The sequence below is a fragment of the Notothenia rossii genome (genome assembly GCF_949606895.1).
Source record: "Notothenia rossii genome assembly, chromosome: 7".
NCBI classification, from domain to species: domain Eukaryota; kingdom Metazoa; phylum Chordata; class Actinopteri; order Perciformes; family Nototheniidae; genus Notothenia; species Notothenia rossii.
Window position 1 is genome coordinate 1,933,589 of NC_136905.1, and position 18,414 is coordinate 1,952,002.

The window sequence follows — 18,414 nt, forward strand, 5'->3', positions numbered from 1 at the left end:
ATCCCAGCAAATATACCCCAATGTTTATTGCTGTTTGTTTCTTTATGTTTTATTGCTGTTATTGTAAATCACTTCTAATTTACTTCTGATAATAAATAGGAATTTAAAACAGCGTCTGCATTTGCAGCACATTAACGTCTTTGAAATGAATACAAATAAATAAGTGTTGTACAATCAAACATAAATAAAGAAAAAAATAATTAATTAAATTAGTGCACAATCTTTAAAGAGTATGCTTTTCTTGGTGCTCCCTCTCCTGTTGTTCTATAGGTGTTAGTGCATGTCAATGGTCTACAGAGGTTCAAATCCCTGTGTTTCCTAGAGAGGGAGTTTCCTATGAAGGAATCCATGCATTGTGTATTCATTGATTATGTAACAAGTTATTATAGAGTTTAATTGTCCTTTTACCTGAGACGTTTGTCATTGTTAACAGTGGAATATTTAAATGTCTGTTCAACCTGAGAATAAAAGAAAAACAACAGCAGTCCAGTTGCACACATTAGATTTGATTTAATGTTGAAATCACAGATGAAATGGAGGTTATTAAGACACAAAAGTGATGAATATGTCCTTTCACCAATCAGAGAACTGACACTTTAACAATTAACCAATTCCTAATGATATTCTCCAATAAAATAATATAAACCCTAACTCAGTGTTTATTCAGTCAATCCAGAATCTATTTTTATTACCATATGAAATATTATTATTGTTACGTCCCCCTCTAGGGTAGAGGAAAACAACACACACCAGAATGGAAATGGTAATAATTATAAATGGGTTTAATGAATAACCACAAGGGTGCACAACAAAATGAAAGCAAAAATAGCCTAAACCAAACAAAGAAGCCAAAAGGGCGCAAATCTACTGCAAGTAACAGAAAGAGGACTCTAGTTGACACACCTGAGATCACTTCCAATCAACACTAATGGAAGGAGGCTGCAGGTAGATGCAGCTAACAAGGGAAACTAAACACGCTACTCGAAACACATATCTACTAGCTTAAGTCTGTAACGTCCACACAGGAGCAAGATGTGTGAGGCATCTGATTGCAACAGAGCCTCCCGACTGATAGCTGTCCCCAGGCTTTGGAGAGTCATCTCTGGCAGGTGTGCGCTGGGATGGCACGGGGATTGGAGCGCGTCGGGCCCGGCGTGCTCCAATCAGTATCTTCGGAGGCGGAACCAGGAGATGGTAGCCAATGACGTTGAAGTAACCACACAGCTTATTTACATAAGAAACAGCAAAACAGGATTAACAGGACCGGAGAGGCGACAGCCGTCACAACCATGTATATGAATAATAAAGCTACCAAACATAACAGAAACTGGACCGATACAAATAATCTAGCTGGTGAGATAGCATCAGTTAGCTCTAGCTATATCTTTCTGTTGTATATTCAAAAAGGATTTGTATCCATAGAAGAAGAACACATAGTCAGTGTGACATTGGTTTTGTTAATGTTGAGTTTGGACAACGCCTTCTAGTTTTTTGGATCCAAAAAATTACACAATTGTTACAGAGTTAAGAGCTCAAATGAACTTTCATTAAGACGAAAACACGGACAATATAATAATAATATTGTTGTTGTTCGTAAACATCATTTACTAAAAGAACATCAGGCGGTGTTCAAGAAGGCTTGAAGGTTTTAAATTAAGTGCGAATTAGGGAAATGATCACATCGATTTCTACAAATGTTCTATTGCAAACAGTGGAGTCGCCCCCTGCTGGATATAAGAGAACATGCCCGTTTAAGACACCTCTGCATTAGCTTTATTTTTTCAGGTTTATCCTCATGGGACAAGCCAGTCTCACGGCATTTCGTGTTATAGTCACGAAATAAATGTTACCTATTGATTCGTGTTCACCAACACGATTTCCCCCTTTTTCTCGTGTCACACAGAACGATTTTAAAAGCAATGTATTTCTATTGGTAGTGTGTTTCGTGCCTGCACCACGTCTTTTTGTCCGGTCGGGTCTTGAAAGACCGGAAGCTGTGGGGTTCATAAAAACATGTTCTTACTCAATATCAAGCCACGATTATTGATTTTATTTTAAATTCTATAATGTCGGACTTTTTTTGCCGTCTATCAAGAAAAGAAATGGGGCTCAGAGCCTCAGAATACTGAAATCTGTATTTTTTAAATAGTTTTTCCTTCTAATTTGTTATTCTTTGGTGCAGGCCCGAAACATACTACCAATAGAAACACACTGCTTTTAAAAATGGGGAAATCGTGTTGGTACACACGAATCAATAGATTACATTTCGTGACTATCACACGAAATGCCGTGAGACTGGGTTGCATGAGAAGTACCAGTAGCTAATCTGGCGCTAGCACTGGTTCAGACACCAGTGGATTGTGTATGGATGAGTTTTGTCCATGCGGTTTTTACTCAACGGGAAAAAAGACGGGTTCTTTGTAGCAGACAGGATGTGCAGCTTTGCAGCAGTCCTCGTCCCTCCAGCCAAAGCCGTCCTCCAGGCTCATGATGGCACACTGACCGTCATGATCCGGGCCGGGCTCCCCTTCCTCCCAGTTGGTGTCTTCGACCGCGGACCCGTTCACCCAGTACCACTCCCCGGACATGGAGCTGCGACGCATGCCGATCCACACCTCCTGCAGGTTGTCTGTGTTGGCCTGGAGGATTTTCTTGCTGATGTGTGTCTGAAGGATGGTCTCTGGGAAGCTGACCAGGTCCAGTTCGTCGTCTGTGCAGTTCTTCAGGGATTCCCGCCAGCCGTCTGCCTTCTTCCCGATCCTCACGATCTCCGGAAACAAGACGCAACCCCTGAAGTCTGTTTGGAAGGTGGCATGAAACAGAACAAACTCAAATCAGAAGCAGGGCAAGTGATAACTATGATCCATAACTTAACCTCTTTAAACAATAGTGGTGACAATATCAACATACAATATTGTTGACAAAATCTAGTAACCAACATCTCTCTGTACTTTTATTGAGAAATAAGAGGAGATACCGTTTTAGACTAAACAATGAAAACAAGAGCTGATATTTTGGTAATGTTCAGTTTGAAGGTGGAGATATATCTGCAAATATGTGGTTCATGTTCATACCTGGGATATGACTGAGGATGGCTGCTGGGTTCCCAAACCGAGCATTTTCCTTTTTTCCCACAAAGTAGACAGCCATTTTTGAGGAGGTGTGCCAGATGGCGCTTTTGCCTGACGACAGAGAAACAGCAACCGAGCGGAAGTCCGTCCCTTTCAAATCCTTCCAGTCTGCACTCTCCAAAGGATCATTTCTCACATGAACACCATCAGTGAAGTCTTTGTGGACCACGATCACTGCGTGGCTATTCGTGTCGCTGATGGTGTTGACGACATAACAGGAGGCGAAGTCCGTCTCTGGGATGAGATTGATGAGCAGGCCCGGGCGGTAGAAGATGGCGCTACCTTCGGTTTCAACCAGCGGAGAGTTCACGTCAAAGGCCTGGACTGTGCTGTCCTTTGACAGAAGTAAAAACGATTTCTTCTCAGCGTTCTTAGCCAGAAACGGAGGGATGTAGTACTTCTGCTTGTCGCTTTGGGCTGGAGGCAGTGAGGTGAACAGCTGCCCACAGGTGCAGTCGTGGTAGACGGCGCAGCTGTGACCAAAGAGCACCGCCACAGGATGCTCGGCGGTCACCTTTCGCAACTCCTTCTCGGTTTTCACCCAGATCTGTTGAACCTGGTAGGGCTGAAGTGAAAATTTTTCGGGCACCGAACCTTCAACCGTTACCTCGTTTTCCTTGTCAGCGTTGACGATAACGAGTTTGAACGGGCTTCTCTCGGTCACCTCTGTGGTGACAATCGCTGCAGGGCTGGTGGTGCGCCGGATCTCAGGCACTGGCGGGATGAAATACTCCGAACTCAGTTTGTCGATGGGTAGAACCAGAGCGGTCTGCAAACTGCTCGACTTCAGGTTGATGGCATGGACGGTGATACTTTTGTCGCTGTGTATTTGGAGCGTTCGGTTGGAGGTTTCTCCCTTGAAGATCTCCATTTTTGCATCCAGGGTGTACTCCCTAGAGACTCCTTTGTTCTGAGTCGGTTCCCTGGTGCTGAATGAATGCTCTTTTATGATGATTTTAGTATTATCATACAAGGCCGTGATCTGGACCATCAATTTGGGAGGATGAAGATAATAGGACGCAATGTTTTCCGGAAAAGCAACAACGAAATCCAGACCGGTGCTGACATCAGGTGGAGGGGCGGAGGATTCTGTGAAATACAAAGAAATCCTTAATGCATTCTTTGAAAAGTAAAAAAGAAAGATCCTCCATGTCACAGACTACACTTTAATACATGGGCCGCACTTTACATTAGGATAACATCAAATGTTAAAATATTACAAAAATAATAAAAGTAACTAATTAGTTTTTTGCAACCACGGAAGAAAATGCCAGACGTGGAAGAAGGGGAATAACAGAGGGGCATTCAGGAGATAAAGAGACTAAAATACCCTTAAGTATTTTTTGAAAGTACTTTTAAATACTTAGTGAACGATGCAGGTAACAACGTCGATAGCCACATTTCACAATGTAGATATACTGCCAGAAAGTGCGGGCGCACCGAGTCATTAAAGATGGTTCTACAGATGTTTGCAAGTTCTTATGTTTTTCACTTCCTGGTCAATGGTCCGGGTGGTTCTTCTTTCAGACTAGAATAAATTAAACCTCCAAACTTCACATCCAGGAGTTTATTTCACTAACTCAAAGTTACACATGCCTTATTTTCATAGCATGTCAGCCAACTTGTAATAAAGAAACACATTGTGTTATTGTCATTCCTTAAGTGGGGAAGTCTCAAGGTGATATCTGTGTGTTGCATTGTTTACCCTCTTTACCTACAGGTGTACAACATGTACACATTTTAACATACAGATCTTTAAAGGCTATTCTTGTGGTACTGCTGCCTTATTAGGTTCATATTGAGCAGAGCATGTTAAGACCAAAAGTCATGTACAGCAACTTCCTTACTTGCAATAAATAAGCACTAATTAGAGGGTTATTGAGGAAAAACTCTCAACTGATGGCTTATTACTTTTAGAATATGGTCATGTAGAATAAGGCATTACTAAGTGTTTTATAATGACTAATAAAGAGCCAATATACTGCTAATATGCATGTTAAATAACAACTAGTTGATGGTGAATTAGTGTACCTAAACATAAAGTGTTACCAAGATATTATTTAAAAGAAAAATCTGCAGGTTATTTGTTCTACTTTTGTGTAGTTTTGCAGTGAAGTGTAGAATTGAGTGAGTCCCTGTGTTTACCTGCACTCCCTGCAGCCACCAGCAGGAGGAGCAGCAGCTTAGGACTCATGGTGCCGGGTCAGAGACAGGACCGGGGGACAATCTGCATCAAAACAAGTCATTCAGAATCAGATCCAGATGCATCTCATCGTACATGTTATCACGTCTCTGAAAGCCTGAGTTAAAGTTGGCACTGCTAACATGTAAAGTCTTGACAAGTATATTTGTCTAATTTCTAGTCAGAATATGTCGTTACACTTGATATCAGACCTAATAACTGAAGTCTTGTTTTTAGACAAGGCATCTTTTGAAGTCAAAGTCTCTTAAAAACATCTGATTTTAGAGGAACATCTCCAGCTAACATCAGGAAACAGGAAATGTCTAAACAAATAATTTTCCCCAGCGAAACACAAGATCTCATTTATCTAATTATCCCATCTTTACTTCAAGAACTCTCACCAAGCCATGTTGTATTTGTTCTATTGGCTGGTTTGTTCACTTATGTGTGTCTGCACTTTCTGGCATTACTCTATTCATATTCTGGTTTTATTTGTGTTGTCGTTTCTGAATGTTCTTTTTGTGTGGTATTGAAATTAAACAATACTAATGAAAACTAATCCAAGCAGCACATAGTAAACTGAAAAAGAAATCAGCCAGCCGGCAATGTGTGGACCTTTTGTCGGTTGAGCTATCAATGTGATGGATTTAGTAGAGAGAATAATGAAAGCCCTTTCTTGCAATGTAAACAAAAGTGGAAAATCATTTGTATATTCAAACCAAATTGAAATGCTTCTTCCCGTGCTACGCCCTTTTACAATTTGAAAATGTGATGAGTATTTTTTCCACAATGGAGCAAACATTCGGACAAACCAACCTGTAAACATCAGCTCCTTTGTGGAGGTAACATTACTTTGAATTATTATATATTTCCTTTAATATCTTTATCCCTCGCAGACCAGAAACAAGCAGCTCCACACAGTTCCAACAACTGGAAACACCAGGCAACCACATCGGTCTGAGTAATATGAAACGTTTGCACAAAGACTTGTTCAGCATTTAATTTGTGTTTAATGCAAATAGAGTTGGAGTGAGGGACTCCATTACAGCACAGACAGGAACCCCTTCCCTCTCTGTGTGATTATTTCATCTTCTCTCCTTTTGTTCTCCTCTTTAAAACACTTCTCCTCACACACACACAGACAGACAGACAGACAAACACACACACACACACACACACACACACACACACACACACACACACACACACACACACACACACACACACACAGTACATGGTGTGTTGCGTTTCTCTGTTTTGCCCTAAAGAGGTCATTTTGGACGGCCTCGTCTCAGCCGTCTCTTTCAAGACTGCAACACGACTCATGAAAGCATTCAATTTAGTAACTCATGGAATATAAGAGGTTTTCTCATTGGTTATAAACATGTAAATAGATTTTGAGTACCTTTTTTAAATGCTAAACAAATGAATGCACTCTGCCCCGCTTTACTTAAGAAATAAAAGGCGATGGGTTCTTCCATGCTCTATTTGTGTAAACATCGACACCATAGTGTTTCCCTGCTCCTTGCTGAGGCAACAATAGTTTTAGGGAACCCACATAACTGAAGACATGTATCGAAGGGACTAACACATCAAAGCCAGGTAGGACTTGTCTGCATGTTATGTTGGTTCCCCCCCCCCCCCGCACACTTGATGTTGAGCTGCAGCTGTGTTTCTCCTGCTCTCTGTTAGCGCTTCCAGCAAACACACGATCTGTAAATGATTTTCTCTGAGGTGAAATGTTGAATTCTCACCTGCTCGTCAGTCGTCAGCTGCCTCGCCTTCAGAGAGACTTCTTCTTCTGTCCTCTGTCCTCCGGGAGGAGACGCACATTTGTCAGTCAAACGCCAGCTGATTTGGAAGAAGTTTGCATAAGAAGCGCATCAGGGTCGATGGGGAGGAGGAACTCTGAAGCCTGGAAACAGATTCATGCTCAGATAAAACTCAAAGTAAGATGTTTTGACTGAACAATAGGATGTACTTTCCAAAAACAAGACCCGATATCTCACTGCAGTGTTACTTCTGAAGTTATCATGTCTCATATCAGGAGCAGAGACATATTCTGACTAGATATCAGACACATGTACTGGGCAGGATTTAGAGTTTTTGTAGTGCAGGTGCATGTTGCAAACAAAATATTATTACAGTGGAAGAAGGGGGCGGGGCGTCTGAAGTCAAAGATGACTTCAGAGTCACCCACAACAAGGCCAACCCAGCTCAAATAATGTTGTTTAATATCTATCAAACTATGGATCCCACTCATCCACTGGACGTGGATTCTAATGGCGCATTCACACTACAGCGCGGAGCTCGCTTTAAGCGTGCCGAGCCGTGCGGGGCCTGTTTTTGGTTGCGCTTCCACTTGGCCTAGTTCCGGCCCGGGGTACTTTTTAACAATTTTTCTGGCCCGACAAAGCTGTGGTTCTCTCGATGCCAACAAGCGGGGCCAACAACCGGGCGGAATATGCTAAACTAGTGACGACTGCTGATTGGTCAGAGAGAATCGTCACAATTGAAATGAAAAAAAAGGTCTGAAAGTGAAAAACGATCTGAAGGTGAAAAGCAATGTGAAACCTGAAAAAACAAGATTTGAAACTGGACAAATAATTGTTTTGAATCTGAAAACGAAAAATCTGCAACTGAAAAAAATAAGGATTCAAATATGAAAATATGTATAAAAGTGGAATATGAAAATAAATATGTATTCAAAAAAATTGCTGAACTGAATCAAAATTATATTCAACCTGAAAAATGATTTAAAATACTTATTTTTATTTTGAATCCATCATTGTATTTTTAAAATTTCAGGATAAAAACTTGAACTTTCAAATAAATTGTATTTTTTTGAATGATCAAAACGTATGACCCTGAAATAGCTCCATAGCGGTGCCGTTTCTCTATAGATCCATGCTGAACTGAACCTTCTGTTTCGTTCTTCTTCTTCTTCATCTTCTTTAACTTGCAACCAGACGAGCATCATCGCCACCTACTGTATCACTGCAGCATTGTTCTTTGTTAGTTCCGTTTCATTACAATGACTTCCGTTACAGCAAGAATCCCCCTCTCACACACACAGGTGAAACACATGCACATTCCCAACTGAGAACCTTTCAGTAAAATGTTTTCAGTTGCGTGTGAGGTTAATTTTCAGTAGTGTGTGTGTGTGAGGTGTTCAGTAGTGAATGTGAGAGTATTTCAGTAGTGTGTGTGCAAGGCCAGATGTTTTCTGTAGTGTGTGTGTGAGGTTAATTTTCTGTGAGGGGCCGTACAGGCCGTAATTCATACTGGTCCTCTCACGCACATACATTCTCCTTTTACATACATATATTTTATAATATATTTTATAATATATGTATGTCTGAAGACAATATATGTATGCAAGAGAAGTATGTATGTGAGAGAGAAAGTACAGTGGAAACAGAAGGAGTATGGTTGAAACGGAAGGCAGGTCATTATCGCGCTGTGATTGGCTCAGAAGGTCGAGCGGGGCGGGTTCATGTTCAGAACTTCTGATTCAAATCAACATTCTTCTCTTGCATACATATATTGTCTTCATACATACATACATTCTTCTCTTGCATATATATATTGTCTTCAGACATGCATATATTATAAAATATATGTATGTAAAAGGAGAATGTATGTGCGTGAGAGGACCAGTATGAATTACGGCCTGTACGGCCCCTCATAATTTCCAGTTGCGTGTGTGTGAGGTTAATTTTCAGTAATATGTGTGAGGCTTGATTTTCAGTAGTGTGTGTGTGAGGTGTTCAGTGGTAAATGTGAGAGTATTTCAGTAGTGTGTGTGCAAGGCCAGATGTTTTCAGTCGTGTGTGTGCAAGGTGAGTTTGAATTTTGGCCTACACGGTCCCTCATAGTCTCGGATTGTGTTCACACCGACCCAAATGAACCGCACCAAGCGGCTAAACGGACCAGGGTTCGATTCAACCGGACTACACAAGCCAGGTGTGAACGCACCCTAAAAGTACAATATAAACTTCTCGCTAGAAATGTAATCAAAAAACATTTCAACCACAAACTATCCTATAATTTAGCATCACGGCTACAGGTCAGAGTCACTGAACGGCCCTCCTCTATCTCAGCAGAGGGACTCACTGATCTGGAGGAAATACAATAAACAATACAATTGAGTAAAAATACATCAAGTTGTATTTAAATGATAAATAGTTATCTGTGTGGGAGCATCTGGAATTTGGAAGTGATCTTGTGAAAGTTATGGAGGCGTGTGGCGCAGTGGGTTGTGCGTTGGTGTTGGGATCAGGTTCAAACCCCACTGCATGTCGTTGTGTCCCTGAGACACTTCACCCCAAATGCTCCTGTGGGGCTTGCCCTCAGTGTTGAGTATGCTTTGGATAAAAGCGACTAACAAGTGACATGTAATGTAATGTAAAGTTATAGAGCTGAAGAAAACAAGTACATGTATTTATTTATTATAGCCAAACAAGTTTTAACCAAATTATATTTTGTTTAAGAAAGGTTTATACTTTGTAAAACAGCAACACTTTATTGTGTAGTGGGTGTTACTGGGGTTTAGCTCATCAAGCATGTGAATCGACTAAAGAGGAAGTAGAGCATCTCTTAACAGCCTGATATCCGTCTGCTGCTCATTGCTTCAGAGGAAAGTTATCTTTGAACACATCGCTCCTCCTTCACTGTGAGTAGAAACAGTTTATTGATGTAATGATTCTGTAAACCTCCTGTGAACATGATTTAATCTGACATGTGTTATAGTCTCACAGAGATGAGAGCAGCAGCTATGAGTCTAACTGCAGCAGCCAGTGGATTAGTCGTCTTCCTGCTCTCTGTGTCAGGTACTCTCCATCTACACTTACATTCATCACATGAACAGAGGGGATTCTGGGAAATGTGGGACTTGTAACAGCAGGTGGAAATAAGTGGAATAGATGTGTGTAAAAGGTTAACTCCGTGAAGCAATACAAGTCATTGAAGAATGAAATCTTTCTGTGCCAGGTACTCTACACTCTTGCTTACCTTCGCCACATAGACATTGATCTTTTCTTTAACCACCTTGTTCTTTGCAAACAAAAAGCTTTCATTGTATCCAGAATATGTTCACATTTTTAGTAGCTTGTGCCTTCATCTTGTACCTTACATACAACCTGACCTTTGTTCATGACCCCATCATAGTAATACTTCTTATTCACGTTTAATAAAGTAAGCTCATCTTCAGTTGTCTTAGTTTGACTCTTGTCATTGAATTCAACTGTGCTATCATTTATCTGGCTGCTCCTTTTGTCTCAACTTCTCTCATGTCGCCATACCTCTGCCCCAAACCCTTCTCGTTCCTTCTCTCCTCTCTGACCTCAGTGTTATATTCCCACGCCCTGAGTTAAAAGCAGTCTTCTTCTTTTTCTTCTCTGTATATCACACAGAAGCAGCTCACACCTCAGTGTTCTGCATTTCTTTTCTTTGTTCACACTTGACTCAGCAGGAAGCAGACACAGAGTGAACAGAGAGGGAACTGGACCAGGAAACCACAGACTTGTATATTAATAATGTTCCTAATCTGTTTCTGTTCATGCATCTTAACACCTTGTGTTTGGACTTATGTTCTGGTTTAGTTCAGAAACAACAAAGTCATACATTAGTATTTGTAGCAGTTATAAACTGCCTTCAAAGGAACTACCAGGCTCCTCTTGTCTTGAGTGGGACATGTTTATACTGTATATGTCTTCCATCCACACATCCTCATCGTCTACAAAAGCCTCTCTCTCTTCGAGAATCATTTCAAGGCCTCACACACAAGGACTCTAACAGCAGGCCCAGCTAGGAGTAAGATAACCAGGATCTACTATTTCCACACATTTATGGTCAAGTACACCTGAACTCCTCTGGTGTGATATATCGTGTGTGTGTGTGTGTGTGTGTGTGTGTGTGTGTGTGTGTGTGTGTGTGTGTGTGTGTGTGTGTGTGTGTGTGTGTGTGTGTGTGTGTGTGTGTGTGTGAGAGAGAAGCCCTGCTCACTGGAAACTCCCAACTGAACAACTCCCCAATTGGTGAATGGCTCTAAATAAATAACTAAATAAATGCTGTGCCGGTGCTAGGCTAAGCTAGCTGGCTAAAGCAAATAAGACTGGAGTTAACATTAGTAAATAAGTGCATTTATTCAAGTGCTGTACATAAGTAACATTTTTGAAATACTTGTACTTTACTTGAGTATGTTCATGTTTTACCACCTTGTTCTTCTAGCCATCTACAATTTAGAGGTACATGGTGTACTTTTACTCCACTACATGTATTTAATACCTTTAGTTACTTCACAGATGTGGATGAATCATAACTGCACTGTAGCTCTGCACGTATGACCAATAAGAAAAAGCCTGAATGATGTGAAATATAATCAAGTCTTAAATCAGACTTTAATTCCACCTGGAGTAAATCCACAAGCTACCCTGCAGTCAGGGCCGAACTGGGACAATAAGTCAGGCCGGGAATTAAACACACAGCCGGCTACTACCACCATTTTTTTGTGCCATTTTGCTGGATTTACTTGTCAATATTTACAGCATTGTTGCCCGTAGTGATAGCCCTACACTTTAAATCTACTACCCCAGAATAAATATATGGACACGGTTACTGTTTAAAAAATTGTGCAAATGTATTTGGGAACCTGTCCATGTGAACATGTCCTCAAATCCTCTAGGGGGGTCTGGGGCATGCTCCCCCGGTAAGATATATTATTTAATTTTGGAGTTAAGTGCATCAATCTGGTGCCCTTTGAGGGGAAAATAAAGAGACTATGGAAACACACATATGAAACAGAACTGTATACATTTAAATAATAGCTAGTGATAGGGGAGTGAGGCGTTCAGGTGACAGCAGAAGGTGGGAACTGGCAGCATGTCTTTCAGTTAGTTAATGTCCGCAGTTAGTGATAGCGGAGTGAGGCGTTCAGGTGACAGCAGAAGGTGGGAACTGGCAGCATCTCTTTCAGTGAGTTAATGTCTGCAGTTAGTGATAGGGGAGTGAGGCGTTCAGGTGACAGCAGAAGGTGGGAACTGGCAGCATCTCTTTCAGTTAGTTAATGTCTGCAGTTAGTGATAGGGGAGTGAGGCGTTCAGGGGACAGCAGAAGGTGGGAACTGGCAGCATCTCTTTCAGTTAGTTAATGTCTGCAGTTATTGATAGCGGAGTGAGACGTTCAGGTGACAGCAGAAGGTGGGAACTGGCAGCATCTCTTTCAGTTAGTTAATGTCTGCAGTTAGTGATAGGGGAGTGAGGCGTTCAGGTGACAGCAGAAGGTGGGAACTGGCAGCATCTCTTTCAGTTAGTTAATGTCTGCAGTTAGTGATAGGGGAGTGAGGCGTTCAGGTGGCAGCAGAAGGTGGGAACTGGCAGCATCTCTTTCAGTTAGTTAACGTCTGCAGTTAGTGATAGGGGAGTGAGGCGTTCAGGTGACAGCAGAATGTGGGAACTGGCAGCATCTCTTTCAGTTAGTTAATGTCTGCAGTTAGTGATAGGGGAGTGAGACGTTCAGGTGACAGCAGAAGGTGGGAACTGGCAGCATCTCTTTCAGTTAGTTAATGTCTGCAGTTAGTGATAGGGGAGTGAGGCGTTCAGGGGACAGCAGAAGGTGGGAACTGGCAGCATGTCTTTCAGTGAGTTAATGTCTGCAGTTAGTGATAGGGGAGTGAGGCGTTCAGGTGACAGCAGAAGGTGGGAACTGGCAGCATCTCTTTCAGTTAGTTAATGTCTGCAGTTAGTGATAGGGGAGTGAGGCGTTCAGGTGACAGCAGAAGGTGGGAACTGGCAGCATCTCTTTCAGTTAGTTAATGTCTGCAGTTAGTGATAGGGGAGTGAGGCGTTCAGGTGGCAGCAGAAGGTGGGAACTGGCAGCATCTCTTTCAGTTAGTTAATGTCCATAGTTAGTGATAGGGGAGTGAGGCGTTCAGGTGAAAGCAGAAGGTGGGAACTGGCAGCATCTCTTTCAGTGAGTTAATGTCTGCAGTTAGTGATAGGGGAGTGAGACGTTCAGGTGACAGCAGAAGGTGGGAACTGGCAGCATCTCTTTCAGTTAGTTAATGTCTGCAGTTAGTGATAGGGGAGTGAGGCGTTCAGGTGACAGCAGAAGGTGGGAACTGGCAGCATCTCTTTCAGTTAGTTAATGTCTGCAGTTAGTGATAGGGGAGTGAGGCGTTCAGGTGACAGCAGAAGGTGGGAACTGGCAGCATCTCTTTCAGTTAGTTAATGTCTGCAGTTAGTGATGGGGGAGTGAGGCGTTCAGGTGACAGCAGAAGGTGGGAACTGGCAGCATCTCTTTCAGTTAGTTAATGTCTGCAGTTAGTGATAGGGGAGTGAGGCGTTCAGGTGACAGCAGAAGGTGGGAACTGGCAGCATCCTCTGTGGTTCCTCCTGATGTAATTGTTGCTGTAGAACATGTTTCAGTGTGATGATGGTGCACCATGACTCATTTGAACTGAAGGAGCATGTTCTCTAAAGTGAACTGTTGCTTTAACTCTGAATATGTGACTTCTCTGTGTGAACGTGTTCTTCTCAGCTAGAGTAAACTGGTGGAATGACTCCAGAGTGAGTTCACTGACGTGTTCCTGAGATGATAGAAAACTCTGTTTACCTTATCTTCTGATTTCTCCTCAGGACTCCAGGCTGAAGGAGAACTCACCTCAACAGGTAACGTGCTCAGTTTATTCACCCTGTTACTCTTTAAGTGATTACAGTCTGTAAACAACCATTATCATAAAACATGATGCAGTTTAAAGACTTCACTAACTCATCCTAGTTTCATCGTTTATGATGTTACCATGGAAACCAGGATATACTTCAAAGGTCAACAACAAACCATCATCACCTTTTCATCACCACCAGTTTCATGATTATACTTTATAAAGACCATCAGATCATCACATGTTACAACCATGCTGGGTTTCTCCAACAGATCATCACATGTTACAACCATGTTGGGGCTCTCCATCACAACATAACACGTTACAGCCATGTTGGGGTTCTCCATCAGATCATCACATGTTACAACCATATTGGGGTTCTCCATCAGATCATCACATGTTACAACCATGCTGGGTTTCTCCAACAGATCATCACATGTTACAACCATGCTGGGGTTCTCCATCAGATCATCACATGTTACAACCATGCTGGGTTTCTCCAACAGATCATCACATGTTACAACCATATTGGGGTTCTCCATCCGATCATCACATGTTACAACCATGTTGGGGTTCTCCATCAGATCATCACATGTTACAACCATGTTGGGGTTCTCCATCAGAACATCACATGTTTTCATGTTTTCAAACACAGATATCACAACACGTGGCATTACGGAGCAAAAATGGAACATTGTCTCACCTTAGCTGTTATTCTGATCAAAAGTCGATAAAAACGATTAAAAATGCTGCTGAAAGTTAATCTAATGTGTCTGTCAGTGTATGTCACTTTGAAAAAAATATTGATAATCCATAATTCCATTTGTATGTAAAAATCGGAGAATAAAAGATAGCTGCTAATGCAATTCCTATGCATACCTCATGAAGAATGTCATGCAGTTGATGAAATTGTGGTGCCGTTCAAGGGAAAAGTCTCATCTTCGTGTTTATATGGCAGCAAAGCCTCACAAATGGGGGTTCAAGATGTGGGGACGTGCTGGACAAAGTGGCTACCTTTATGACTTTGATGTTTGTCAAGGTCCAGAAAATCAGGGAGGGGTAATCACAAGACGAGAAACAGCCGGTCAGGGGAGGAGAAACACAAGGGCAACAGGTGAACACAATCAGACAATTAGACACACCAGGGAAACTAACGACAGGGAGGACAGAACAGCAAAATAACCCCAAAACTAGACACACAAAAACTCAAACCCTGACATATCCCCCCCCTCAAGGAACGGATTCCAGACGTACCTACACAAATTCAAACATCTCAAACTGGGTGGGTGGAGGGGGTCCGGAGGATGGGTCTGGATCAACAGCCCAGGAAAGGCATAGTTTCTAGAGGGGTTCTCGGGCGGACGGCCCTGGGGCAAGGCCGAGTCCATGGAGGGGGTCTCTGGCGGACGGCCCGGGGGCAAGGCAGAGTCCAAGGATTGGGTCTCGGGCGGACGGCCCGGGGGCAAGACCGAGTCCATGGAGGGGGTCTCTGGCGGACGGCCCGGGGGCAAGGCAGAGTCCATGGAGAGGGTATCGGGCGGACAGCCCGGGGGCAAGGCAGAGTTCATAAAGGGGCGAATGCCACAGCGGGCGAACTCAGGGGGCCGGGCACAAGGGCGAGGGCCGCGGCCGAGAAAGTCAGGGGGCCGTGCTCGAGGGCGAAGACCGCGGCACTCAGGGGGCCGGGCTCGAGGGCGAAGACTGCGGCACTCAGGGGGCCGGGGTCGAGGGTGAAGACCGCGGCTCTCAGGGGGCCGGGCTCGAGGGTGAAGAAGGCGTCAACGGGACAACTCCGGAGGACGGGCAGGAGGGCGCTGACGGGACAGCTCCGGAGGCCAGGCAGGACCCGGTGTCGGCCGGACAGGAACCGGAGCCGGTGGGACAGGCTTCGGCAGGATCCCCCACGGAAGAGGACCAGGAGTTGGCAGGACCCCCGGCGAGACAGGTGACGGTGGGACCCCCAACGGGACAGGACATGGGGTTGGCAGGACTCTCAGCGGAACCCCCAACGACACCGGACATAGGGTTGGCAGGACCCTCGGCAGAAGAGTTGTCGGCGGAGCCTCCAACGGCACAGGACATAGGGTTGGCAGGACCCCCGGCAGAAGAGTAGTCGGCGGGACCCCCAACGGGACAGGACATGGAGTTGGCAGGACCCCCAGCGGAACCTCCAACGGCCCAGGACATTGGGTCGGGACTTGAGAGGGGACTCGAGAGGTGACTTGAAAGGGGACTCGAGACGGAACTGGAGAGGAGACTCGAGAGGGAACTCGAGAGGGGACTCGAGAGGTGACTGGAGAGGTGACTTGAGAGGGAACTGGAGAGGTGACTCGAGAGGACACTCGAGAGGGAACTCGAGAGGGGACTTGAGAAGGGACTGGGGAGGGGACTTGAGAAGAGACTTGAGAGGGGACTTGAGAGGAGAATTGAGAGGCAACTGGAGAGGAGAATTGAGAGATGACTCGAGAGGGGACTCGAGAGGGGACTCAAGAGGGAACTGGAGAGGGGACTCGAGAGGAGACTCGAGAGGGGACTTGAGAGGAGACTTGAGAGGGAACTGGAGAGGTGACTTGAGACGGTCGGTATGCCGACAGGACACGGGGAGCTGGCGTTGGCCAGTACGTCGACAGGACTCGGGGAGCTGGCGTCGGCCGAAGAGTAAACAGGTGACGAGGAGCCGGAGTCGGGACCATGGCTGCTGGGCCCGGTACTTGAGCCGGAACCATGGCTGGAACTGGGGCCGGAACCATGGCTGCATGGGCCGGTTCTGGAGCCGGAACCATGGCTACTGGGGCCGGTACTGAAGCCGGAACCATGGCTTGAACTGGGGCCGGAACTATGGCTGTATGGGCCGATTCTGGAGCAGGGACCATGGCTGCATGGGCCGGTTCTGGAGCCGGAACCATGGCTGTGGGAACCGGAACTGAAGCCCGGATCATGGCTGTGTGGGCCGGTTCTTGAGCCGGAAACATGGCTGTGTGGCCCGGTTCTGGAGCAGGGACCATGGCTGCTGGGGCCGGCACTGGAGCCGGAACCATGGCTGCTGGGCAAGGAACCGGAACACGGAACCATGGCTGTGTGGGATGGTACTGGAGGGCACGGTACCATGGCTGTGTGGGCCGGCACTGGAGCAGGGAACCACGGCTGCTGGGCATGGAACCGGATTACGAGCTGGCTTCCTGACCTTGCGTTTCTTTGAGGTCTTTTGGAGGCTCTGTGGACCTCCAAACGTCGGGATCCCAAAAAAGGGTCAGAAAATGAAGACTGGCACTCAGGGCTGCGTGAGAAAACTCTGAGCCATTCAGGCAACGAGCTTCTCAACCATGGCATGTTGGCCACCTCCATTTGTGCCTTTCTGAGGATAGTCTCTTTCTCCCTTCTTGACGAGGTTCCACTCCACTCGTAAAAATAACATTGAAGAGAAAAGTCTAGATCGAACAGATCGAACTCAAAATCTTCCAAATCCGCTGGGTCCATATTTGGTTGGTTCATTCTGTCACGGGATGGGGAAAAATAGGACCCAAATGCAAAATGAGGACGGAAGCAGGTTTCAAAATGGAACAAAAGGCGAGCTTTAATCACAAAAAGCTGACAAAACAAGAATCCAAGAAAAGGTACAAGGCACGAGGTAGCATCCAAAACAAAAAGGGACTGTGACCAACATGAAGGGAGACATGAACGACAAAAAAATGAACCAACACTGAACACAGGAAGAGACATGACTAAATACAGGGAGGGGTAATCACAAGACGAGAAACAGCCGGGCAGGGGAGAAGAAACACAAGGGCAACAGGTGAACACAATCAATTAGACACACCAGGGAAACTAACGACAGGGAGGACAGAACAGCAAAATAACCCCAAAACTAGACACACAAAAACTCAAACCCTGACACATCGTTAGATGGTTTGACAACAAAGCTGTGAACCTACTTTCCTCTTATGTTGGCATCGAACCAACTGGAAGTGTGAAAAGATGGGATCAAAAAACCAAGACACACATTATGGTTCCCAGACCAGCCATTGTTGAAGCCTACAACAAGTTAATGGGAGGTGTTGACCTCCTTGATATGCTGTCTGCACTCTACAAATTCAGCTTCAAATCCCGAAGATGGTACATGTACATTTGGTGGCACACTGTCACAGAGGCAGTTATCAATGCATGGAACCTCTACAGAAGAGACCAGAAGAAACTTGAGCCCAGGATAAAACCCATGGCCTTGCGAAGGTTTCAGGCTTCGGTTGGCACTTCCCTTACAATTGCAGGAAAGGACCAAATCAAGCGTGGCAGACCACTATCCTCTCCAGAACCGGACTCAACACCCCCCGTAAAAGGCAACACTCCAGTGTGCCTGCTGATGTGAGAAAGGATGGCATTGATCATTCCCCAACATGGGAAACCCGACAGAGATGCAAGCACTGCACAGGCAATCATTTCAC

At 44.6% G+C, this 18,414-nt stretch overlaps 2 protein-coding genes across 2 annotated transcripts in view; one reads left to right on the plus strand and one right to left on the minus strand.

The window, feature by feature from the left end:
* Positions 1-468: 468 nt before the first annotated feature.
* On the minus strand, positions 469-7,195 carry LOC307013156 (uncharacterized protein). The gene is made up of 4 exons (XM_079640411.1): positions 7,068-7,195; positions 5,277-5,358; positions 3,075-4,220; positions 469-2,797 (listed from the first exon to the last, which is right to left on the minus strand). The coding sequence occupies exons 2-4, from the start codon at positions 5,323-5,325 to the stop codon at positions 2,391-2,393; spliced, it is 1,602 nt and encodes a 533-aa protein (XP_079496537.1). The 5' UTR covers positions 5,326-5,358; positions 7,068-7,195; the 3' UTR covers positions 469-2,390.
* A 2,863-nt stretch (positions 7,196-10,058) lies between these two features.
* The window catches only part of LOC307045504 (scavenger receptor cysteine-rich type 1 protein M130-like), a 29,835-nt gene continuing 21,479 nt past the window's right edge, over positions 10,059-18,414 (plus strand). The window contains exons 1-2 of the mRNA XM_079691187.1: positions 10,059-10,145; positions 13,950-13,982. Coding sequence (XP_079547313.1) covers positions 10,076-10,145; positions 13,950-13,982 — 103 coding nt within the window. The 5' untranslated portion in view covers positions 10,059-10,075. The remainder of the gene's footprint in view (positions 10,146-13,949; positions 13,983-18,414) is intronic.

Excerpts from the sequence above, each read along its gene's own strand:
- LOC307013156 (XM_079640411.1), bottom strand. The coding sequence starts at position 5,325 with ATGAGTCCTAAGCTGCTGCTCCTCCTGCTGGTGGCTGCAGGGAGTGCA. Across the intron at positions 4,221-5,276 it reads GGTGGCTGCAGGGAGTGCAG|AATCCTCCGCCCCTCCACCT; the intron begins GTAAACACAGGG and ends TGTATTTCACAG. Across the intron at positions 2,798-3,074 it reads CATCCTCAGTCATATCCCAG|ACTTCAGGGGTTGCGTCTTG; the intron begins GTATGAACATGA and ends CCTTCCAAACAG.